A 25542-nucleotide genomic window follows, 5' to 3' on the forward strand; every position below is an offset into this window, starting at 1 on the left:
ATAGCATTTTACATAGTATAATGCTGCTGAATGATTTTATCAAGGTTTGTTCCATGTGCATGAAGACCTCTATTGATTATTTGTGAATAATCTATTTCTTGGCTTACATGCAGGCTCAGCATTTTATATATGTGCTATAAATAATGTCCGTGTGTTCAGTAAATAAATTAAAGGTTCTTTTTTCCAACTTGTTTCCCTGCCATCTCCCAGGAAGTGCCAACTAAAGCTTCACCTTACGTTGACAGTGCTCTTAAGCCCTTCTACAGACTACAAAATGAATACAAAGATATACTGAAACAGCCCATGATTCATCAGTGGTTGGAAGGTGCCCTCTCTGAAAGCACACAAAAGTAAGAGCCATACACAACATTCTTTGAAAAACTTCATTGTCAGTTGAATGGGCACAGGAGAAAAGATAAAACACACTATGAGTTAACGCAGCTGTAAAGAAAACAGGAATATGCCCCTCTTTTGACCTGGTGCATTCCTTCAGATTTTGATTAGTGTGTTGTATTCAACAGATGAAAAGCAGGGCTGGGAACTAAGACCTGACCTCTGCTGGGATGTGCACAAACTGCAACGTTGTGGATAGAGCATATGGAAATTGTTTCACTCTAGTAATGCAACAGTAAACTAAAACCTTGCATTTTGTCTCAGAAATTACTTTAGTCCTTAACCTCGTGTTATTTTCAGCAAATAGTGGTCAAATTCTCAAGAAATTTGAGTTATACTTTCCTTTGACAATTTTATTGTATACAATGATAATGCAAATTTTAGTGCTTAAAAAAATAAATAAAAAAGCTGAAAAGCCAATTGTTCCCAGCTTAATAAGGCAGCCATGACACAGTGCTTTTCTTCATATATCTTCTGGTTTCCTGGTTAGTATCTTGAGGACTTGAGGAGCATGAATAGCCATCTGCATTAAGTTCTTTAATGAATTTTGTTTGTCTGTCTACTTTCCTTTCAAATTCATACTGCTGCGAGATGTTGTCTTTTGTGAGTTCAGCCATTTAACTGTGCACCATGAGAAAGTAATGCTTGCTTTTCTTTGGATGTTCTGCCTGATGCTTTCTCTGGATATACACCACTTCTTGCACCGTGGAAAATGAGAAGGAGGCTTCAACACTGAATTGTAATCTTTAGATTGGCCTCTGTAATTAATGGTGGAAATATCAGTAGCTTCTTCTCAAGACCGTTCCTCTCAGCATCCTTCATTTTTCTGAGGGATGATGATGTAGTGATGTGCATGCAGTAGATGTAATTTTTTTCTCATTAATCTTTCTTCATTTAGGTATTATGAAACTGTTTCTGATGTGTTAAGTTCTGTTAAGAAAATGGAAGAGAGCCTGAAAAGGCTGAAGCAGGCCAGAAGAACTGCAGCTTCAAACCCTGTTGGTACGAATGGAGGTATGAGTGATGATGACAAAATCCGACTGCAGCTGGCCCTAGATGTCGAGTATTTTGGAGAGCAAGTAAGTTAAAAGAGAAAGAAGTTTGTTTACTGCTGTTACTGGTTTAGGGAAGGGAGTGAGATACAGGAGGAAGTGGAAGCTCAACTTAGTTTTTTGGTCTTAAAAGCTTTGTTTGTGCTTTTTTAGTTGGTTGGTTTTTACGTCTGTATAATTCAGGTGACTTGAAACCTTTAGTGATTGTAGAAACTCCTTGAGCAATGCATGCTTTCCTGTGCTTTCTTATACAAATGAAAAAGGTTGTATTTCTAACTATTCAGAATTCAAGTACTGCTTAGTACTCAGAAGCACAAAGAAATACTGAGTGGGCAGACCAAAGGATGGGGTATTTTCTTAGCTCTGATGGGAACTTCTTTATGGCCTTGCTTTTATTTGTGTTCTCGGCAGGTAATTCCTGCCTTCACTTACTGCATAATCAAGGGTTTATTCCCAAGAGTTTGGAAGAGGTCAGATTTCTTACTTGTTGTGCTGTGTAACAGTAAGTTTCTTTTGATGCCAAATACAAAAACTTAAACAACAAAGTATAAACAAGTAAAAGAACGAAATATTCCAGGAAATCGGTGTAGTAGCTTTATCAGATTGTATAAGCATACTGATCTGTAGCCATTATTTCTATATATAAGCTTCAGGAAAAAAAAAAGTAAACTACTAATTGCAAGTCCATGTCACTAGTTGCCAAGCAGTTGTTATCAGTTTTGGTTAAGAGCAGGTGCTGTCTGTACAGCATAACAGGTAGGTAAGTTCTTCCTGTATGTAAGGAGGTGCTTTTCTTATTTCTGAGGCTTACCACAGAGGAGAAAGATTTGGGTGGAAGTATGGAAATCTTATTTACTAACAAGAAATACTATTTGGCAGTTTTTAACTGGAAGCTTGAGTTGGGTTTGTTCTTTTATTCCTATTCCATTATGTGAATTAACATAATGTGAATTTAAGTTAAACTGGGATAGATTATTCATAATCATTTAGGAGCTGATTTGGTACATGCGGACATTACCAAGAGTTCCAGCAACAAACACCTTTCAGGATTGCTTTATTACGGTTTCATTTAGATTTTAGCGTAGTCTTAGTTTTCTCATGGTTGTATTTTTCTAATTGTCAAAGCAAGAGATTCCCTAGGTAAGAAGTAACTTGTAGCAAGCTGTTGTTGTCTTCATCCCACAAGAAATTCTAGGCTAGAACAATGGGCTCTTGCAGCTTATTGAAATGCTTTTGTTACTGTGCTGTTTTTATTGCGTGTATCCATGTTTGTCTTAAAGCCTTTCCTCAAATGCCAAATGAGGATTCTGGGCAAAATTTCATTTGAAAACAGTGCATTAAAAGCATAGTTACAGCCAAGGTTCTCTTTCTGACTGTTTCTTTGGAAAACTTACGACTGACTTCAGTTAAAAGTTGCCTAGAAGATGGTTAAATATTTTACTGTGAGACACTATGTTGAATGGAAAGACTGAACTGAGCAAAGCTGTATCCAGCTTTGCTCAGTTGTGTGCACTATATGCAGTTATATTTCTTTGCTCATCAGTGCAGGACAAAACATAGGCTTTACTAATTGTTTTAAGGAAAACAATTCATAAACTTCTGTTGTTCTAAATAAAACTAATGTTTCTGTTGTCTTTTTAGATACGGAAGATGGGACTGGATACAAGCAACATAAAAAGCTTTTCAGCCCTTACAGAGCTTGTCCTGACTGCCAAGGATCAGGCTACAGTGGAACAATCCTAGATACTTCTGAAGCATGTCATTAAAGATAAACACTGTCCCTAAAAAAAAAAAGACTTTACTGTTCTTTATTTTACCAAATAAGTAGCAATGAAGTGCTTCCTGTTGTATCTTAAGCAACAAATTGGTGCATCGACTGTCAAGATACGCTTGTTTCACCAAAAGATTGAGAGTTTACCATAGTTTTCCATTATATGGAAAGCAATCAGAAATTCTAAACTTTTTACTACAGAATAAAAGTGGAAGAAAACGTTTTTTTATTTTGTTTTAAATCTTATATTGTAGAAGAATGAACTTACGTGTTGAAAATAGTATGTAATAAATTGTCGTCCTAACTTTGATGTCCCATGTGTTTTTGAGTCAAATATATTTATTGCTGGCTGTCTAAAGCTTTCAAAGGGACAGCTCTTATGGAATAAAGACAATGCTCACAGGAATAGGAGTCTGCTATTTATTGTTCCTGCTCTGCACTTACAACCCTTCCCTCATCATGGGACATAGTTAGCTCTTGTTAGGGTTTCCAGTGTTTTTATCTTAAAGATATATTTCATGGACCTTGTTGATAGAAGTGCTACATACAGAAAGCTCCTAAAGTTGTCTACATTTTGAAAATAATTTATATCATCAGCACCTAACTTACTTGCTGTTACATTTTGGCTACCTGTTTTGTTTCAAGCTAGAACTTAAATTTACGATGCTAGAATTTATTCAATTTTGGCATAACTCCGATTCATGTCATATTGTCTGTTAGAATTCAGCGCTGTATTTTGCCTAAATACATGCAGAATTCTTGTGACTTCATGCCTAGCTACCTCAGTACAAGGTGCATCTTTATATAGCAGGAAATCTAAAAGTGTTATTAGTTTTAAATGGTAGGACTACCGGAGGGCTATCTTGAACCTAGAGCAACTGATCTATTGATACTTTATGTGAGGGATAGAGAGTCTGGGATGAGTAGGAGATGGATTAGAGGCTTTCAGCATAATTGTCAGCTATGCTCAGTGACAAGCCATGTTGTTTTGATGACATGTTAAGAGCCTGTTACCTTTTGTTTTCTTTCACCAAATCTCCCATCTGTTAGAGCATGATTTTAGGTGCTCGTTCACTAGACTGTTGATGAGCAGTAGACTGCAGCTGAGGGCTGTGAACAACACTTGGGATACCTGGAATGTGTGTTATTGCCTCTCTGGCAGAGGAATTCAGTGGGAGACCATAAGTGTTTCCTACATTTCAGTGGGATTTTTGCATGGGACAAATAGAAGAAGGCTGGACAGAATATATGTGGCAATAAGGGAAAAGCTATTGAGAAATGGCAGACCTAGAAGCTGATGTTGTGCTTTGGTGGTGTTTATCATACAGTTATGTTATATACAGTGTGAAAATTGCCAGGAGAAAGCATGTCCTAGTATGTTTCAGTTTATAAAGAGAATGAGAGCCTTTTTAAATGGTTAGCCTGGCAACTTTCCTCAAGAGTTTGAAAGTCTGTCTTGAGTTCTTTTTGACTTCTACATTGCTACCTGTACTAATGTTTCTGCAACTGGAACTTGGGCATCAAGAAAATTGGTAACTACAGGGGAAAAAAAATATCTTTGTTAGGACTTCATTAGCTCTACAGAGTGAAGAGTAAAATAAAATAAGCATTTTGGACATAAAATTGATGTCAGAAACAAGTCTCAACAGAATATATGCTGTTGGGGAAGCAAAGGTATTTAATTGTGGGTTGTTTTTTCTTTTACCATTTGAATATCCAGGAGAAATGGGTACATACACATATAGCTTATCTTTTTTATACTGTAATGCTCCAGCACTTTCCAGTCCTTGCTCTGTCCTGTTTAGTTCTAGTTCCCTATGCCCTTTCTTCCCTCCTTTTCTTTTCCAGGGTGACAGTGGGCAGTATTTTGTTTGTTTTTCTCCACGTAACACTGACCAGGGTATGGAGTTCTCCAGCCATGTGCGGTCCTCACCTGTGAAGATTGTTATTTTGTACCAGAGCTTACTGGCAGCATGGCCAGGGGCCCCTTTTATTTATCCTCCATCTCCATGGTAAAAATGGAAGCTTTTGTGGTCTGAAATTCCATTTGTGGCTGATGCTACATTCTGACTTAAATAAATAAACGGAATAACTTTTAATATATAAACACTTGGAAGCTGTCTCTTTCATGCTTACAGCTATACTGTTGGCTGTATTGTGTGATAATTGGCAACTTACTGTCTTATAAAACATAAATCTGACAGCAAATTTCAAAAGCTGGAATGAGATCTGAGACAGAAACCCAACTGAACTGTGGCAAAGCAATTTGTAGGTGGTTTTATTTGCAACTTGCCTGTTCTGCATATTGATACCTAATTTCTGCTATATAAAATACAAGCACCGTATTTATGGGTTAGAGCGTCTGGAATACATACATACAGTATAGCATCCATGCATTTATCCAATTATAGCATTTGTAATCCTAGTATTCTCAAGAAAGATATTCCTCAGTCTTTTTCCATTAAGATAGAAGAAGGTCATCTATCTACATAACCGACAGCAAGGCACTGGTGTTAGTGGTTTTGGATCAGATGGAAATCTGGGCCACTGTGGGTGACAGTGAGCTACTGTGCTCTGCACGATACATCTGGCACCATACCCCAAAAAGGTTCGCAGTTACTGTCTGAAGGCATCAGCACCAAAGACAAATCTAGAACTGTGAGGTCAAAGTCTATGTTCCACTGAAATCAAAGGAAAAGCTCTTGCAGGCTTTCCTTACTCCCAATTCCTGTCTTCCTCATTGCATTCAGGAATCAAGTCTAATAATTAATCTGTGGTTCCAGTTTGTTTCAAACCTTTATGACACTGCTAAGAAGTTGCACTGAACTGCTGAAGCCATTTTATTCATGTATATCAGCACAACCACCGTTAGTATAGGTTACTGCCACTAATACTGTTTTTATTTTTTTTTTTTTTTGGTTCTTAATTCTTTTAAGAATATATGGTTTGGATGTGTTAAGGTTTACAGATCTGGGCTCTAGCCAGTAATGTTCTTTTCACTATAAAGTTGTAATAAATGCCTCTCAGGTTAGAAAATATTCTAAGTAATGGAATTGTATTGGAATAGTAAGCCTTATTTTTTTCTAAAAATTCAGAGATAATGCTGTCACACTATGAGAATTCATACGTTGCAGTTCATTAATGCTACCAAACCATATTTTTAGCTTTTCCATGGAGTTAAGAAATAAACATACCCATCTGGGCTGCAGAAAGAAGAAACTTCCTATAAATGTGTTTTTGCTTCTAAGGCAAAATCTTGTCTCAGTGGGACAAGCAAAGCTTGCCCATGATGTTGGCAGCATTTTAAAGGAAAATAGTGCTGATCAAGCTAGAAATTTCTGTGTATAATTGTAAAACTTTCTCTGTAAAAAGTGAAAGGGAATGTCTCTTGCAAAACTGACCAAACAAAAAGTGACCTCTCAAGAACAGAAGAGTTCCTTTTTTCTACCTTTCTGTAGTAAATGCTGCTTGCGCTCATAAAATCTTTTTTTTTTTTTTTTTAAGTCAGTGGCTTGCTGACTACTGTTCTGTCCCCACTGCATTGAAAAAGATTGCTAGGGGCAGAAGGGAAACGAGATGGGAAGAAGGAAAGAAGAGAAGCTGGTAGAGGAGTGTGAGTCACCACCCCACATGAAATAGATGACCAAAATTGGAATGTTGCAAATTTTTAGCTTTCAAAAAGCTGTATTTCAAACACTACCTGCTTCATCTCAAAGCTAAGTAGACCACTCCACATGATCATAAAAATAGCTGATGAATAAGAAAAAGGTGATGGGAAATGTGTATCGTTTCTCTCTTCTCCACACCTTCCCCCTTCCCTCTGCCCCAGTTCTTGGTGCTTGCATTTAAACAGTGTGCAGTGGGTTTGTTATTCTGCCAAGGAAAAGCATTGCCCTTGACTTCTCTTCAAAAACAGCTAAAAGGAATGGCTTGTTCAGTGTTACTTCGAGTGGCCCCAAATCTTTCTTCTGTGCTGTGGGGTCTTCTGGTTGATCTGTTTCATCACTTGTGAGTTTGAAAAAGGCCTTATTTATGACCTGTAAAGGAAAAGATAAAAGTAATCGGGAGTCATGATAGTGAGAGCTTAAGTAGATGAAAAAGCACATGAAGTAATCAGTAAGTTAGATCAGCTGTAGCCAGCACAGGATAGACTCCATGGATGTTCAAATAAGCCCTTGATGCACTTGCTCCATAATGTGAAAAGGCTGTACAGCAGCTTGTACACTTTGGCTGTATGAAATCCTAGTACCCTTTATCCTGACAAAGCTTCAAGCGTAGGACATCTTCCAAAAAGAAAAATGGCAAAGGCACTGAAATTACACTTTTAGAACATAATTTTCTGCCTTTTAATGGAAGATAGCCCTCCCCTTTAAGATCCCCCTTTCTTTGCCTTGGGACCTGAATGGTTGAACCTGTCTTCAGGTGAGGCAATGTGCCATGCTCGGTTCTGGTTTTGCAATTTCTGGGAGCAGTCCCACATTGATCAAGGGAACAGCCCAATAACTGCCAGAGAAGCTGTGAGAAGCTCCCCATCCCTGGAGGCGCTCAAGGCCAGGTTGGATGGGGCCTTGGCCAACCTGATCTAGTGGGTGGCATCCCTGCCCATGGCAGGGGGTCGGAGCTGGCTGATCTTTAAGGTCCCTTCCAACCCAAACCATTCTGTGATTCTATGTACTGCAGCCTCCATCATTCAGTCCAGCTGTGGTACTTTGAGTTGTTCAAGCTCTTGGTATGCAGGCTAATTTGTGTGCACAGAACCTAGTGTGCTCAGACCTCAGACGTGGTGCTTGTATTGCATCCCCTGCTGTAATGATGAAATTTAAATGGTGTAAAGCAAACCTGTTCTGCTGTGACATTAATCGAAACAGTATTCAGTACCATTCAGTCATCTTGAATGTCCCCTGCTGATCAAGTATCCCTCATCGCTCGTACTGTTTTGTTTTAGGTCAAGTTCTACAGTTAAACAGGCTAAAGCTGAGCAGAAGGCATATTTTGCTTAACACCAGTGATATATACCATACCTTCCCAACAGTTAGATTGGTGTCACTTATTTTACTGAGATCTGCCCCCTTTCCCAGCAATGCAGGCAGTTTCATATCTGCAAGAAGTTCCTGTAGATCAGAGCTGTCTTCTATTTTTAACTCTGGCAAAGTTAATTTAATTTCTCTGAAAAAGAGAGAGGAGAAGAGGGGGAGAGAGAGAGATGAGAGCACATCCTCTGGTATCGAAGCGTGGTGTTTAGGCAGATTATGGGCAGCCAGTGGATGTTTCTTCTACTAATACCGTGTCTGTTGTCCCTGAGTTTCTGTGAATCTCTGTTTGCACTAGTTGTTACACCCTCCCTGACAGGATCTGACCCTTATAGGAAAGCAGGGAGCAGGCAGGGCTGCTCTGTGCACCCTGTCCCACTAATTCCTATGGGAGGGTACATGTGTGTCCAAGCTGTACCTTGGGGACAGATCCTGGAGCCAGGCCACAGACTGCAAAGGGAGCTTGGACTCTACTTTGTCCAGGTCGTTGCCATTGATGGGTTGCAGCAGCACCAGAAGAGCGTTCTTGCTGACAGGGACTTCAATCACAGAAAAAGTCTCGCTGGCTTCAGTCTTGTACTTGAACGTCCCAGTTACCGACAGCATGGGGACTGAGATCGCCATGTTCGAATCGACCCAGAACTCCTGAGGCTCTTTTAGCCGGAAGGCTTTCTTAGCATTCACTGAAAAACAGACCAAGAAAGAAGTTGAATCTTCCCTTTCATCCTTCCTCCCCTCTGCCCCTTAACTGGTATATTGTTTGTTTAAAAACAACACACCACACTAGGTAAGGGCAGTGTGTGTAAAATCATACTTAGCTACTGTAAACATGTGTAACCTGTCTTTAATATGCCTTCTGGTAGCATCAGGCAGAGGCAGTGCAGATTTACAGAACAGAGTCTGAAAAATCATCAGGACTGTGACCAAAACTGCTGTTTCTACCAGCTTTGTGACCAGGAAATGCAATAAATCTGGTAGAATTTTCTGCTTGCTTTGTTACCTGCTCCCTCCCAAGCTGCCAAGGTGGTTCCCAGGTGGCTCATGGGTCTGATGCAGACGGTTTGGATTTCCTCTCCATCCCATGAGCAGCTGTGACGACCATGTGCTAGGACTGCTTGTTTGGGACCATATCTGGCAGGGCCAGCTGCAGGAGTGCCCTCGCACAGCTGGAGCTGGCTCCTGAGGTAGCCAGGGGGCTGGTGCAAGGGAAGGTGGTACAAGCTCACCCTGGGGTCTTACCTTTGGCCATCTTGAGAACCAAAGCAATGGGGAAAGTAGCAAGCACAACACCAAAGGGTTGATTGAGCCTAGGAGGTCAAGAGGGACATACCTGAACACTTGCTAAACCTTGATATAAATTTCTTACCCAGTTCACAAGTATGGGAAGCCTTGCTCTCACCTCCTGCTGCTTCTGTGCAGCTTTGCATTTCAACATGTTATCTGCTCATTGCCATAGATCAGTGCTGCTGCCCAGTTAGGCAGATAATCCTGTTGACATTAAAGAAACTACTGCCATCAGTGAGAAGGGCAAAGATCAGGAGTCTTGAAATTGCTGTTTTGTGGAAAGGGGAATTAGGAAAACAGATTTATACGTTCTGGTAAAGAAAGGAATGCCTTCATTAAAGTAATATCAGTATAAAATAGGAGCTGGCATAGCTGTACTGCTAAATAGTCTATTCTCCAATAAATCCAGGGAAATGCTGGATCCTAACACATTTAGTATATAATAAGGTGTGCATAGGAACACTTGTCTACTAAATAACCTTGTATAAAAAGCACATTTAGGCATTTCCACTTAGTGTAAATTCACCAAAAAGCAGCAGCGGGTAGGAGATGTGAAAGGTATAAGCAAAACAAAATAAAATAAAACAAAAAATAAAATAAAATAAAATAAAATAAAATAAAATAAAATAAAATAAAATAAAATAAAATAAAATAAAATAAAATAAAATAAAATAAAATAAAATAAAATAAAATAAAATAAAAATAAAGAGTTGTTCACTGTTTTTTCGTATCTCATAGGAATGAGGGATGGAAGCTGAAAGCAGAAAGGAGACACTTTGCCTGTGTAACCTGCGGAACTTACTCTCACAGGACAGCAGATGTCAAGAGTGTAACAGAATAAAACAAAAAGGGAAAAAAAAAAAAAAAGAACCAAGCATTCAGAGAGTTAAATGTATCAAGCTGGGATAATAACTTTTTAAATAGTCTTGGGAAGGACATAAGGAATGTCACAGATAGAGGAAGCAGTGTCCAACTGCCTGCAAGGCAGCAGGTGAGGCAGTAGGCTCCTTACTGGTGGCTCCCATCATTTCTCTGAAGCAGCACTGCCCTCTGGCAGGGGTGGACGTGTGAAGGCACAGACCTTGGATTAGCTCCAGGCAGTTTTTATGTTCCTGTTAAGTAAAATGAGCTCCCATAAAGAGTTGACTCAAAGTGCCAGGAAGCTAATTGCCTCTGGAACATTAAACATGAATTTGGATGCAGAAAGTTTGCTATCTGAAGCATGAGTGCTGCACGTCACAATTTAGTTGTATGCAGTTTTGTTAAATGCTGCCAGTAGGGAGAAAAACAAAACAAAACAAATCCGATCTGGCAAATAAACCAGACAGGCAAATAAGCTGCTTCTTCAGCGGTACCATTTAAATTATTTATTAATTTACAATAGCGCATTTGGATCTGATCACACAAAATTTCAAAGCTCTGGTATTGACTTTGGGGCTGAGTCCATTAATACTGGGACAGCCATGAACCACAGCAAATCAACCCCACTGGGTTTGAAATGGCTCCCCATGGCCGTCTGCTGCTGAGGGTCTGGATGCCTCTGCCCTCAAACATGCAACTAGGTGTCTAGTCCCCTGAAAAGGCTCCAAGAGAAGTTAGAAGTCTTAATATGACTATTCACGTCTGGTTTTACAACAGTGTTGTTCTTAGGACATGGGAGAGACCTGTTCATAGAATCCTAGTACATCCTGAGCTGGAAGAGACCCTCAAGGATCACTGAGTCCAACTCCTGGCTCCACAAAGGACCACCCAAAAATCAACCCATATGTCTGAGAGCATTGTCCAGACACTTCTTGAACTCCATCAGGCTCAGTGCCATGACCACTGCCCCGGGGAGCCTGTCCCAGTGCCCGACCCCCCTCTGGGTGCAGAACCTTTCCCTAACCCCCAGCCTGACCCTCCCCTGTCCCAGCCCCATGCCGTTCCCTCGGGTCCTGTCGCTGTCCCCAGAGAGCAGAGCTCAGCGCCTGCCCCTCCGCTCCCCTCGTGAGGGAGCTGCAGGCCGCCATGAGGCCTCCCCTCAGCCTGCTCTGGGCTGGGCTGGACAAACCAAGGGACCTCAGGGGCTCCTCAGGTATCGTCCCCTCTAGGCTGTTCACCATCTTGGTAGCCCTCCCTTGGGCACTCTCTGATAGTTTTATGTCCTTTTTATACTGTGGTGCCCAAAACTGCAGACAGTGCTCGTGGTGAGGCCACACCAGCACAGAGCAGAGCAGGACAATCACTTCACTCAACGAGCCTGACAATGCCATACCTGAAGCACCCCAGGGTACAGCTGGCCATTTGGGCTGCCAGGGCACACCATTGATTCATGTTCAACTTGCTTTTGACCAGAACCCCCAGATCCCTTTCTGTGGGGCTGTTCTCCAACCTCTCATTCCCCCAGTATGGGTTGCTCCATCCCAGGTGCAGAATCCAGCGTTTGTTCTTGTTAAACTTCATATTGTTAGTGATTGTCCAGCTCTCAAGCTTGTCAAGATCTCTCTTCAAGGCCTCTCCACCCTCAACAAAGTCAACAGTTCCTCACAATTTAGTATCATCTGCGAACTTACTCAAAACACCTTCTAGTCCTACATCCAAGTCATTTATGAAAACCTTGAAGAGAACTGGCCCTAAAATGGAGCCCAGCAGATCCCCATAAGTGACTGGCCACCAGCCTGATGTAACCCTGTTTACTAGAACTCTCTGAGTCCAAGCCATCAGCCAATTGCTCACCCATTGCATTATGTTTTTGTCTAGCTGCATGCTGGACAATTTGTTCAGAAGGATACTGTGAGAAACCGTATTGAATGCTTTACTGAAATCCAAAAAGATTACATTGACTGGCTTCCCTTGGTCAACTAGATAAGTGACCTTGTCATAAAATGAAATTAAGTGTGATAAGCAGGACCTTCGCCTTGTGAACGAATGTTGCCTATGACCAATGATCGCATTATGGAGTATCTTCTGACAGCACCCACGAAAAGCAAAGAAAACTGGAAATCCAGTTTGCAAGTGGGAAGATAAAGGCACAAAAGCATTTAATGCACGCCTGAGCTCCACCCTTTATCAGTAGAAACCCATTTAGAAACTTAAATCTCACTGCAAATTTACTGAAATACAGTCACTGGTACACAAACTGCCCTAAGGTGTGCCATCTCTGGTATTACATTCAGGCACTAGGATGCTGAAAAGCAAGTACACTCAGAGTTGTGGTGCAGTAGTATTTCTGGGACAGCAGTAATGGAACAACCCTAGGTAATTAAAGGATTGCCTTACTTCTAGTTTTGGATACTCTTCCAGTTTCACTAACTGGTAGCTTACTTTCTGACCTAGAATTGCCTCCAGACTATGGAAAAGTATTGCTTTTGCTTGCTTTAAACCTACATCCTCATGATTTTTGCCAGAAACTCCTCATGACTTTTAGTTCTTTTGTGGTAAGAAATCAAGCATGGTACTCTATTATTCATCTCACCACAGCTTTCCTAACCCATGGTTTCCTGATCAAGGAAACTTCCCCTGAGGCCATCTCCCTCCACCTCCTCTCCACTGCCCTTGCTGGCTTGTGGCTGAGTGAAGGGAGGCAGCGTGGAGACAGGACCCTGGGAATGGGACACTGCATGGGGCTGTGCTCCAGGTTCTCACCTGAGCTCTTCCCCCTTGCTGTTTGACCTTGCCTCCTTCCCAGGAGCAGGGCTGCTACCTGTCCACCCAGCCTGCCTCCAACACAGGTGCTTGCTCACCCTTACCTGACAAGCGGACATCCACCGCAAACAGCAGATCGGTGGATGGGTCAAGGTCTGTCAATAAGCATTTGCTTCGACCCTCGCTTTTGGCCTCCACAAAGGTGTTTATTTGTTTTGTTGCCTCACTTGGGTTTGTAAAGTCCACAGCTCGGGCGTAGAAAGCATCGGCTGAGGGGAACAAGTCATGCACGAACTGTTCAGATAAGGGTATGCCAGGGGCAGAGAAGAGGCAGAGTGTCTTGGAAAAGAGCAGCTCCTCATCCCTGTTTTTGATGAGGCTTTCAATAGTCCTCAGGCTTGCAAGGACCTTGTGCCCATCCACCCTAGAGGTGCAGTCAGGATCTCCAGATGGGGGAACAAATCCCAGCAAACCCTGCAAATCAGTGGCTGTCTGGTTGGATGCACCCAGGTAGAAAGACACCATGGAGCCGTAGAGACTGGTTGGGGACAGGAGGACATTTTGGCCTCGACGTGCTTCCCTCAGCTCATTGTAAAACCGCATGCCCAGGACATGCACAAAGTCCTTCAGGTAGCTCAGTTTCTGCCTCCCACGGCCACTCAGGCTCGGGGTGTCCAGCTTGACTTTGTCCATCAGGTCATCTTCATAGGCAGGTGTGGTTTGGGAGTCAATGGAGTCAAGGACAAATGTTTTCCTTCCCTCTTGGGCCAGGTTTTCCATATCCTCACAGGTACTCTTGTTGAAAGAAAACAAATTGAAAGGATGGACATAGACCCGGTCACAAGCCACCGCAGTGAGGCACAGGAGCAAGCAGAGAAGGTCTGCTGCCAGGTTCATGTCGGAAGACCACTTCCACAGTGTCTGCTGAAAGAAAAAGTGAAGAGGAAAGAAGACTGATCAGCCTGTTGTAAATGCTGTTTCTCATATTTATATGGTGAGGTGCTCATACTGCGTTGGAGTTACAAAGACAGGAATGGTAGTGTAGAGTGCCAGTTGGACTGCCTGCTCCCTGAAAAGGACGGGGTGAAATGGCCAACAGTTTCATGGCAGCAGGTGGGGATGTGCCAAGCATGTCAACATTACCAACTGCGATATCCTGAAGATTGAGCACTGGAAGCAACATGGTAGTGCTCTGCAGTGAGTTAGGCTTGCAAGCTAGACTGTGCTAGTTCTGGCAAAACATTATAATAATGCAGCTATATTGCTCCCGGGACCTAGTCAGAGCTATCTCTGCAAATTGCTGCACTAAATCTTGCTGACACATGGACGAGTTAAGCGATTTGCCTGCTGTTACAGGGGAAGTGGGTTTGGAAACCAGGTCTCGTAAGGTCCCACTGCTGAACTCTCCTACTTTGTATGTCTAGTCAGCATAATATCTGGCACTAACGAAGCATTTTGTGTTTCCATAGCCCAGTGCAAACATTCTTTCTAGCTTCTAGGCAAACACACTCAGGGCTCCCTTACAAAAATGTGCTAACACGGAAACCAAGAGCTTATTTTCATAGCACCTTCATTATTTGAATACAGAGTTAGCAGGGATAAACTCTGGTTTTCTCTTCTGTGTGAGCAGTCCTCCTGTGGTAAAAGACCTCCTGCTGCTTTTGTTTTTCCTGACTAGAAATAGAGAAATTTCTTGAACTTTGATGTCGCCAGTGTTTCGGAACAAAGGACCTGGTAAATATTGGGAATGCAAAAGGCATAGGCACACATACATGCACATGCATATGAACATCCACATGTATACGCAAACACACTGACAAACTGTGTTTATAATTCTCACTTTTCCTGTATCCAGTTTTTGATAACTAATAGCTCTGTTGCGCCTTCCTTGGATTTGTAATCTGCAACTTCGGATTTGCATATCTGAAATCCAAATGAGTCAGAAATGACACTTCTGTATGAATAATGCTTATCATTTGCCAAAAATGCTGTTAATCAGAGCTGTATTTTTACACTAATAGTTATATCTTGTTAGTTGCAACTCTGTTCACCCTCTTATTTGCCTCACAGCAGCCACTGCTGGCAGCAAGCTCCCCAGCCCCACTGGTGCCAGAGCTTGCTTCTCCCCTGAGCCACCATGCTGACCCTCACGGGCAGAAACAGCAAGAGGGGCAGTCCTCACTGCTGGCACTTACACCAGGCCCGATCTGTGGTGAAGCAAACGTGATTTATTTCCCTAAAGAAGTCAGCCTAGAGCCTTTCAGAAAAGCATGAAAACTTGAGCTGAAAAACTGGCATGCAGAGCAGATCCATCGAGTATGCTTACTAGCCTCCGTCCGTGCCGGTGTCCCCCTGTGGACGATGTCTCCTCTGGGACAGGCTCCTTGTGGCACCTTCCTGCTCCGGGAGCTGTGCGTGGTGATGTCCAGGGCATTTATGCCCTTCCCAGAGGAGGGGCCTTTCTAAAAGTCTCCAGTGACATTGCACAAAGCTACTTTACATCACAGGCTGGGAGGCCAAAAAAAGTTAGTTCGGACCAGATAGGGCCTGATAAAACTGGAGCATGATTTATCACTGGATGCACAGAAAACTCCAGAGATCAATACACAACCTTTAACCCGCACCAGCGCATTTGTGTAGCCTGCAGTTACACATTTACTGAGATGGACACAGGCATTTCATTACGCAGAAGAACTGATTATAGGACCTGAAAATAACTCTGCTCGTTTTGTGCTGGACTCAAAGAAATGCAGATTTCCTTGTGCCTGCATTTGTTGCACAGTCAGACCAGACTTTTTCCTTTTTGGATAAGTTGCTTTTAAGCTCTGACTTGTGGCTTGTGTACCCATCAGTGAGTGTGATATGTCAATTTTTACCATTTTTTACCCTCTTGACCTATCCAGAAGATCAAAAGTTTGCTTGTTTTCCTCTTCAAAGCAAAATGTGGTGGAAAGGAGAGGATGAAAACTAGATGGATTAGGTCACCAGATCCAGCTGACAGAGAATTTACCTCTCCCACTCTCAGCTTCCCAAGTCTTATTTAGAAAAAGCAGTGGGATTCAGAAATCTATCTGCTGCTTATGGAGTGATCCTTCAGCTTTGGTGTGCCCCTTTCTCCTCTTTAAGCAATTAAATAGCCGGCTAAACCGCAGATGATGCAGTTGGTCTGAGCCATGGTGTCCTGTTACATGGGAACTTCAAGGAGGAAGCCACAAGCCAAGGCAGAACAATGCTGTGGGTGCACCTGGGCTGTTGGAGCCACTGAAGCTGATGGTGCTGACAGAGATAGCCAAGCCCTGCTAGGCCAAGCACAAGTGACAGAGGGATGGAAAATATCTGTCTCTGCGGCACTGCTTTTCATTTGAACAATTTGATTACTTTAGCTGTAATGAGTCCTGAGCATAGGCCTGTATGACATGCTGTCATGTAATGAGGCCCAAGCAAACAGCTTGAAATATTTAAGGTGTTTTCTCCTCTTGCTGCTGGAGCATCTCACTCTGAGAAGCATCTGGCAGCAGAACAATCCCTGAGCATCTGCACCATCTCCAGACGGCTATAAAATGCATGGAGCCTGGCCATGGATCCAGGCAATAGGAGAAGCAGTCACTCTGTGGCTCCTGCAGTGCACCGTGGTCTAGTGCACCATTATGCACTAGTGTATTTCTTACATCTTTGTCATTTATCTTTTCAGTTTCTGCTAAAGGAGGAGATTTCAGACTGTGAAGAACATACATTGCCACACCTGGGAACATATTTTGTCCTAATAAGACTTACTTAATTACAGTCAGTTTTACATTCTACTTCTGAGCCATTTTTAAGGTAGAGTGCACAAGCGTTATTCCAATTATTATATGTGGACCCTTTTGTCAGGCTTTTTTTTTTTTCCTGTTGGGTTGCCATGGTTTTAGGAATGAACATATGCTTGAAGACTTCAGCAAGAGGAGAGTCTCTATCCTGCCTTTCAGCTGTGGTGTCCACAGATTTTCTTCCCCAAAGAGAGCTGTGCCAGAAAAATTGCACTGGGAAAAAAATAGGTGAAAAACTTTCCAAAAGCTAGGAACTCAAGAAGGTAAAAGCAAGATCCTTCCTAAAAGCATTGCTTGTACAAAGAAAGTCCAAAACCTGCGCACATTGCCTAACAAATCTTATCTTGCAATAGCCACAATAAAGGTATAAATAAACACAGACCTCCCAAACGTGCTGTCCAAGGAAGAGGTTCCTGTCCTTCTTTTGCTCCACTCCTCCTGATCTCAGGAGAGGACTCATGTCTCCCTTTTATACCCACCCTTACATAAGCTGGCCTGAGCTCCCTTCCCCCCTGCACTGCCCTCATTTCTCTTCAAAACCTGCCTCTGTTTTTCCTGTTTGTTATTCATGGTCACAGCTGCCTTCTCCAGAGAGGGAGCACAGAGTGGCTGAAAACCCGCTCCCGCTGGTACTGTGGTCACTGCTCCGCTTGCAGCCTTGCTTCTCACCCATTTTGTGCCATTGAAATGAAATCCCTTTGCCAGCCAGCCTTTCTTTTCTGACATGCAAGTCGGGGAGCAATGTGCCTCCCAATGAAAACTTCTGGGTGGTGTTGCTGCCTCTTCTTCTTTATGTAAATGCTATCAAATCTGCTTTGGAAATTTTAACCCTAGTAGGGGAACACTGATCTTACAGCCAACAGTGAGTAATTAGGTCTTGAATATGTTTTTTTCCAAGCTCAAATTTCAATTGATTGGCAAGCCAGTGATTCTTTTGCTGAAGAACACCCTGTCTCTGTTCTGCTGAAAAGTGTTTTCATTGATCCAGATAGCTCTGGGAAAGGCTGCATAAAATTCAGGACTTTGTGCAGAGACAATAGTAAATATTTTATTCTGTTTTGTTTTTTTTTTTTTTGCTCAGCTTGTTTTCCAGTCTTCCCAAATTTTGCTCTGAGATCTGAATTCGAAGGGGCCAGACATACTACAAGGATGTCTCCCTGTCTCCTGTGAGGTTAGGATGGGATTTATGGAGAAAGAAGTTACCGTGGATAGAGGAAAATGAATTACACTGCTCACAGACTTGGCCCACAGGCAGTGCCGAGAACCTCAACATGGGCTCTTTGTAGGTTGAGCTTGCACTTCTGACCTCTGCAGATTACGAATTTGCATTGGGTTAACTCAGACAGCCTGTACGTAGTCATGTATCATTTGTTACTATATTCGAGGTTTTTTTTTCTTTGAGACTAGAAGTACCCTGAATGGGAAGCAGGGCCCAAACAGTTCATCTGCACAACCTGCGGGTTTAAGTTGGTAATTGCAAATCTCTACTCCCCATCAATATTCATAATGCTTCCCTCTCTTTTCCTTTGGTAAGGGAAGACCACATGAGGCCTGGACGAGGCACCAAGAGGAGAGAACAAACTGCAAGAAGGACAGGAAAAAAGGGAGAAAGAGGAAGCCTGTGTGGGAGGACCTGACAGAAAGGAGACAAGGAATATTCCTTTATCAGCAGTGGTTGCTGCAGGGATGGCAGGCAGGCATCATGCTGGAAGGAAGAGCATTTGTGAGACACCTGGGAAAATCTCTGCAGAGCAGCCAAGTGCCTGGGGAGACCAAGGCACTTTGGGTTGGAAGAGTGACCACTGGGATGGGGAGTGTAAACGTAAAATGGTGGAGACAAGCCCCAAGTCCTTACTCGCTGTTTTGCCACAATGCCAGAATCAGCAGGATCCCAGTAAAATTGCCATGCAGAAAATATAACTAAGAGGAAGTTCACTTCCTCGTATATAAACTGCAGAAGGCACTGCCGTAAGATGCTGTGGAGACTGAAAGCGTTAACTGCTACAGAAAAAGATTAAATGAACTCACTGAGGGCACAGCCATCAGAGGCTGCAGAACACAACAGTCCAGGTACAACAGCTAACTTGGGAAATCCCTGCGCAGCCCTGAGTTTTAGTTTGATCCATATAACAGCTCACATGCTCCTCTCTAAGGGCTTGTCTACAGCCTGTGATGGAAATAGAGATGTCTGAGCTTAACTTGGCCAGCGTAACTTGGCTCACCCTGCATCACCGACGGGAAATACTATTTTAGCAGTGCTATGTCAGTGAAGCATCACACCTAGCAAACCTGACCCCAGCCAGGGCACTGCTGGGCACTGCTCCATCGCACAGCACATTTAGGAGCCCACTGTTGACTCTTCAAAATCAATAAGCCTCAGACAATTTGAAAATTTTTCAAAAATACTGGGTAGGCTCCAAATATTAGTTAGCCACTTGTCATGTTTTTTTTGTTTTTCTTGCTTAGTCAAAGTACCTGTAATAACTAGTGGCAGAGTCACTGCACCAGGGTCTGAACTCTGTCTCTGTCTCCTGCCAGACCTTTGGGCTCTGTTCTCACTTCTGCTGCACACAAAGTACTCAGGGGCTTTATCCAGAGTAAATACATAGGGAAGAGGGAGGGGGTACAGATCTGCTGATGGGTCAGGCAGGTTCCTGCACGGTAGTAAACCAATTTTCCCCAGTTCTGTGAGAACTGTGGCAAGTTGCCGTGGGCCTGATTTTATTTGTTTGTTTTTCCTATCTCTGGTGGGGAAAGGCTGTGCAAAGTAATTTTTTTGGACTATTTTAATGAAACTTTGATAAGGAATAGCTTTGTATGTGATTTTTATTTTCTCTCTGTTTTCTCTGTACACCTGACTCCTGCCCTTGTTGGCTGGAAACGCTTTTCTGTGAAAGCAGCACGAGGGATGTACTCAGTGCTTGCCCAATTTTTTGTGTAAAGAGGATTGCAAAAATGCTTCTCAATAATAGCATTCAAAGTACAGATGACGAAAGAGAGATTATCCCGCTTCTGCTGCAGGGCCTCACAGTGAGGAACAGCACGGCTGCTACAAAACTCAAGGACCATGTGCGTACAGCTTAACCCTACCGCCAATTTTTCAGTACAGAAACTGAACCAAACCCGTGCTTGACTTGGTGATTAGCCAGCATAACCGCTGTGGTCCTCCTACCCTGGCCTTCACCTGCCTCTGTCCCGCACTCATCCCTGTGCTGAGACAGAGGGATGCAGCGTGCCAGCCCGGACAGTGCCAAAATACACACGGTGAGTGGGTGGCTGGAGGCCGACTCAGGTAGCTGGGGCCTGCCCAAAATGATGCATGCCCCCTCCTCGCAGGGACAGAGGTCCCTGCAGGAGCGTCACCAGCTCTGCATCTCCTTCTGCTCCTCAAGGAACGGACCCCTTGAGGGAGGTCTTTGTGCTGGTGACTGCCCACCTGCAGAGCTCATCGAACGGTGTAATACCTGCAAATGATTCTGGGTCCTTCCCTGCAGCAGGTGCTGTGAGGAGCGGAGACGATCCCAGACTGAAGCAGCCAGGACAGCATGGGGCTGTCCTAAGACGGAAAGGGGACACGGAGAGGTGACGCGATTCACCTTCAGCCATACAGTGGGTTAGAAGCACCTCAAGGACAAGAATCCAAGATTCCTGCCTCTCAGCCTAGCGCATTACCTACTTGATCACGCTGTAACTGAATACCTCAAATGACATCCAGGGACAGCAGTGCCTGCACAGCATGATGCCTGCCTCAAAGAGCTGGAGCAAGCTTTGTTGTGAGATTGACGCACTTTGTGAGATGCTCCTGCTGAATGCCTTTGTGTCAAGGAGGGGTTTTGCACCTTCCCAAGATTTCCCAGCTGGGTCAGCCATGAAGTCTTCAGGATGTTCCCTGCAGTGAGTGAGGAAAGTAGCCAGGTGACTGCTGTCTGGGAGATGCTACAACACTAGGTCCAGAAGGCTCTGCCACCAAGCATCCTGCTCCCCTGAGTGTTGTGAGATTGCCACCACAAAGTTCAGTGAAGCTTTTACTCCCTGGGGATCCTCTTGGTGAGACCTGGAGAGGTTAATCCTTGGTGGCTCCACTGGGATATTGAAGTTCTCATTGCATCCCCAGGGCACCACTCAGGGTAGTTGTTTTCTAGCCTGGAAAAGGCTGCTATTCAGTGAAATTAAAAGCAGTACCATAGAAAGACCTTTGGAAGCTGGAATATCCCCACCTGAGCCTCCCTCAGCCACCTCTACCCCTTCTCCTGCTCCTCTGCCCACAGCTTCTTGCCCAGGGTGGGCAGGTAGCAGCAGGACTCAGCTATTCCGGCTGCTATTCAGTGTTCCTCTGAGAAGAATGTCTGCAGCAGTTTCCCCATTCTCCCTTTCTCATTTGAGGAGCCGTTTTAATCATACATGGTAGATGCAGTTTTTTTTTGGGAAATGGACTGGCTCATTCTGTACTGTGGTGGTGTAGGGACTCTCTTATTTCCAGGAGTTGTAGCTGCCAAAAGGAAGCTCCTACACACAAAAAGACAGACATGGGGGCAAAAATGCAACTCTCTTGGGCCAGCAACCACAATTTCCAACCCTCCAAATATAGAATCATAGAATATGACCCATGATATAAAATAAAGGCAGAAGCCTCCTGAGACCTGAGGTAAGGAGGCGGCGTTTGGGTTGGCTTTGATTCGAGGGGTACACAACTGCTACCAGCCAAGCTGTGGGGCACGTTGGCCTGCCTCCCACTCTCAGATCCCGTAGACAGATGAAGAGAGGTGGAAAGCAGTGAGGCAGAGAGGGGCAGACAGCTTTATAGTAAGGCTGCCCTGGCTGCTAGAGCCCCGCAGAGCCTCCCAGGGCTGCTGACACATCAGCTCCAGCAGGGCTAGCTCCAGCCAAGGCAATGGGACTATCTGCAGAGCTCAGGCCTGCAGAAGGAAAACGGCAAAGGCAGGAGCTAACCCAGCAGCCTGCAGAGGCTCTCGCCTTCCTCTCCTGATCCGAAGCTGCCTCCGTGTGGAGGGCCCCGGCCTCGCAGCGCCCGGCTGCCTCCACGCCGGCCCGGGGCACTCGGAGGTGCTCTCGCCTGCCTTCGCTTCGTGCAGCCCACAGTTCTGAAAGCAAGCGGGGGGGAGATTAAATTTATACCCACCGGTGGCTTTTTGCAGGAAATAATAAAAGAGCTTGTGACTGAAGTTTCTGAGGTTTCAGCGAGTGGTAACAGTCAGAGAGCAGAATTTCCTGCTCTTGTTTCTACTGGGTGGTTTTCAAGCAAACGCTTAAATGTTTGCTGCAGTTTAGGATTCATTTTATTTTTATCTTGCCTTATTTTTCCACCTTTTCCATGTTAATGGTAAAATTACATTTTAGCTTACTGCCTAAGGGAGAAAGCTGAAGAATAGGAAATTCAGCTCAGGGTCCTCCTATTGAGAAGAGAATTAAGCCTGCCTCCCAGTCAGGCTGCCGAAACGCATGCTGATGAAAGCCTCTGTAAACCATAATCCCCCCTCCAGCCCTCCCAAATAAAATAATAATAACAAACAAATAAAAAACAGTGGAAACAGTGGGAGCTCTTATAACTATTCTCCCAGGAAAATTTGAGCTCCTGTAGGGCTTTCCTCTGACTCATGGGGTTTGAAGAGATGCTGTAGCTTGGCTCCGCTCCCACACTGCCACTTGGTGTTTCACAGTCCAAAGAAAAAGAATAAAACTAATCTTAAAAGCACCCTTTTGTTTGTAAAACGACCTCTTTCCAAAGTAACGAATTAATGAAGCAGCATTGGCTCAGCTCTGACAAAAGCCTGGAAGAGCAGCTCGGAAAGCTGTGCCTGTTTGTCTTGGTAAAGCACTCAGATGGCTGTCTAACAATGATATTTCAGCTGCCAGCACAGATAACGTTGTCATTACTCACCAAAGCACACAAAAAGATGTTTTTCATGTTGCTGTTTTTTTTTTTTTTTTTTTTTTTTTTCCCTGGGTATACAACAGAGGGGAGTAGCGATGCTGGGCAAAAAAGGGGACAAACAGAGTCAAGGGAGGGCAGAGATGCTGCCTGGTCCTGAGATGCCATGAGCATTAGGGACCCCCAGGCACCGTGGGCTACACTGTGAAACAAGTCAGCCCCAGGGGATGTCTGCTCTGTGTCAGCATTTCATAGCCAGGCAGCGGGCAGCGGTGGCAGAGCTGCACACAGTGTGGCTGAGTCCTAAAACAGAATTTGGGACAGGCACCTCTTTAGGACAAGGCCCTTTTGCTGTTCCACAATACGGAGAAAACGGCCTGGCTGTGGCCTCTCACCTCTTGCTGCTGTGCAAAATGATAATGAGCACTCACTGTAATTTTGGCTTTCTCCTCTGGATGATATTTTGATATCTTGCAATTCCTCCAAGGTACTTTTTTTTTTCTTGACTAAGTCCAGAGCAGGATTTCCAAAGGGCACTCATTGATGTCCCTCCCCTTGATTTCCAGTAGCCTTTTTCTCATTGCTCTACAGCAGTTTTCACTAGGCTGGCCCGTGACATTTCGTAGGGCAGTCTAGTCCTCAGGCCTGGCTTGCAGTCCCAGCACAACCCCTAAAACCCTGCGTGACCTTCCTGACCTCCCCTCCCTTTGCTCTCTTCTGCCTCTGGAAATGAAAGAGAGAGAAGGATGCTCCAGCCCCTCTCCCCAGAACAGGCCAGAGAGAGCCTGTAGGGCCTTACTGCTGGAAGCTGACGTTAAAGTCCTAAAAAAAAAAAGCCCCAAGCTGGGCTCAGTTTGTCTGGTCTCAGCTGTAGGTGGAGCATTGTAATGTCCCAAGTTAGCAAAGATGCGTGCAGGAGCACATGCAAACTCTGCCAGGCTGCAAGCCACCAGGCAGAAGTCCACGCTCTGCATTGAGCCAAAGTAATGGAAAGTATAAGAAATAGTGTGGTTTCATGTGACTGTGGCTGTGACATTTGGATTCAAATCAATGCACAAGTTCAGAGGGCGCCAAGCAGTTTAAAATGAGACTAATCTCAGAGACAGAACAAAGATGTTTTATATAACTTCATACAAAGTCAGAGGAAGAAGGAAGGTCGGAGAGCTGCCCGGTTTCACAGATGGCACCTCAGTCCACATAACATTTATCCATAAATCATTGCAAATATAAGAAGAGCTATAAAGGGACTGAGGCAAAACAAGTCATGCCTCTCAAACCCCTGGAGAAGGAGCACGAAATGAAATCGTCTAGCCTAAAAGTGTCCCTTAGAGAAAAACAGATGACAGTGGCGGGGCTTAGCTAGCAGTCAACAAGTACTGGAGAACTTGGGATCAGTCAGGTCAAAGGCTATGGATAAGCCCTGCAACGTTAAACTGATGACAGGGCATGGGGTTTAACCATGACAGGGTTATGAAAGACTTAATCAGGTTGCTGTCATTTGAATAACCAACTTTAAATCCTGAATGACCAGGGTCCACCTGGTGTTGATGGGGAAGGAATTACGTAAGTGTGACTAAGAAAAGCACACGCCAGATGTTAAAAAGCTGGGGCTGAGAGGCAGAGCTGTAGCATGAAGCTATGCAGGATGCCAGGGAGAAGTGGACCTAATAGTTTCCTACATCAGGCCTTTTGGGTTCCCTCTATGTCTCCTTCTACTCCTTGAATTACAGCTTGAGAGAGAGAAAATGGGAGTCTCTGGCAGTTAAGACCACAGAAAAAAAACTAGACCCTCTGCCTTCTCAGTGAAAAGGAGACAATTCAAGGAAGTCTGACCTGATAGCAATGATGGTGGGAAAGGAAATGTCAGGAACGCCTGTTCCAGCACCATGTCTGTGCCACAAGAAAATGGTGAGAAAAGTCTCATCACCCCAAAGCTCTGGAGAACAGGAACAAAGGTCTCACCTCTGGGGCAAAAGAAAAGCAAAATCCCACCTCTCCAGACTCTGCTCCTGGCCACGGGCTGGTGGGTCCCAGAGCCCATCTTTCACAGAGCACTTGCCTATGGGCTCCGAGAGCTGCCTACATCCTCGCTGCCAGTGATCCTCACCTATAGCTAGTGGTATGAACGATGTCTGCGGGCAGAGGCAGTTGAGCTGGTGCTCACACTCCCTGCAGGCTTTAGAGCCAAGGCTGCAGATAACCGATAAAGCTCCAAGTGTTTCAGGAGCAGGCATCTAATGGTGGTGCATGGAGAAGAAAACAGCGTTCAGCTTTAGCATACCTTGCCAGCCTGTGCATCACTGATGTTGCTACACTGCCAGTTTGAAGCCCTGCCTCGTCTTGTGGCTCAGAGAGAGATATCTGCAGACCACATGAGCCTAATGGTTTCCAGAGGTGGCCTGTTGGAATTAATTGCATTTGCTCTGAAGGCTGTCTCTCATCTAGCAGTGCCTTTACACCTGTGCAGGCACCCACTTTGCAGGGCAAGGGCAGATCTGCCCTATCAGTCCTGCTGGGAGAGGGCTGGGGGCTGGAAACCTGCTGTCCCCTGACAGTGCAACCCTGGAGAAAGGACTTCATTGCTCAGGGCTGTCACAAGCCCTGCTCTTACTTTGCTTCAATGTCACAGTGTGTCCATTGCAACAGCTTGTCAAATTAAAGTGTACAAAGCCTAGTGTCAAAGACTCTTATC

General features: G+C 44.2%; 2 protein-coding genes across 7 annotated transcripts in view; one reads left to right on the forward strand and one right to left on the reverse strand.

Annotated features, from left to right (window-relative positions):
• Nucleotides 1-4417, forward strand: part of COG2 (component of oligomeric golgi complex 2) — a 28571-nt gene extending 24154 nt beyond the window's left edge. For all 3 annotated transcript variants that reach the window (XM_013194646.3, XM_013194648.3, XM_013194647.3), the window contains 3 exons: nucleotides 211-350; nucleotides 1292-1472; nucleotides 3087-4417. In XM_013194646.3, coding sequence (XP_013050100.3) covers nucleotides 211-350; nucleotides 1292-1472; nucleotides 3087-3188 — 423 coding nt within the window. In that variant the 3' untranslated portion in view covers nucleotides 3189-4417. The remainder of the gene's footprint in view (nucleotides 1-210; nucleotides 351-1291; nucleotides 1473-3086) is intronic.
• A 1051-nt stretch (nucleotides 4418-5468) lies between these two features.
• On the reverse strand, nucleotides 5469-17460 carry AGT (angiotensinogen). 4 transcript variants are annotated; one of them, XM_013194651.3, is made up of 5 exons: nucleotides 17343-17460; nucleotides 13259-14075; nucleotides 8665-8929; nucleotides 8238-8382; nucleotides 5469-7253 (listed from the first exon to the last, which is right to left on the reverse strand). In XM_013194651.3, exons 1-5 carry the CDS (start codon nucleotides 17418-17420, stop codon nucleotides 7062-7064), a joined length of 1497 nt encoding a protein of 498 aa, XP_013050105.2. In that variant the 5' UTR covers nucleotides 17421-17460; the 3' UTR covers nucleotides 5469-7061. The 4 variants fall into 4 exon arrangements, with proteins under 4 accessions (XP_013050105.2, XP_013050103.2, XP_047901857.2 ...); XM_013194649.3 differs by having other exon boundaries at nucleotides 13259-14078; nucleotides 17343-17451; XM_048045900.2 differs by lacking the exon at nucleotides 17343-17460 and adding an exon at nucleotides 15481-15613 and having other exon boundaries at nucleotides 13259-14078.
• Between the last annotated feature and the right edge of the window lie 8082 nt (nucleotides 17461-25542).

The sequence above is a fragment of the Anser cygnoides genome, chromosome 3 (assembly GCF_040182565.1).
Source record: "Anser cygnoides isolate HZ-2024a breed goose chromosome 3, Taihu_goose_T2T_genome, whole genome shotgun sequence".
Classification (NCBI taxonomy): domain Eukaryota; kingdom Metazoa; phylum Chordata; class Aves; order Anseriformes; family Anatidae; genus Anser; species Anser cygnoides.

Excerpts from the sequence above, each read along its gene's own strand:
- AGT (XM_048045900.2), bottom strand. The coding sequence starts at position 15,588 with ATGCCCTGGACATCACCACGCACAGCTCCCGGAGCAGGAAGGTGCCAC. Across the intron at positions 14,079-15,480 it reads ACCGGCACGGACGGAGGCTA|CAGACACTGTGGAAGTGGTC; the intron begins GTAAGCATACTC and ends TTTTTCTTTCAG. Across the intron at positions 8,383-8,664 it reads CTCCAGGATCTGTCCCCAAG|AGAAATTAAATTAACTTTGC; the intron begins GTACAGCTTGGA and ends TCTCTTTTTCAG.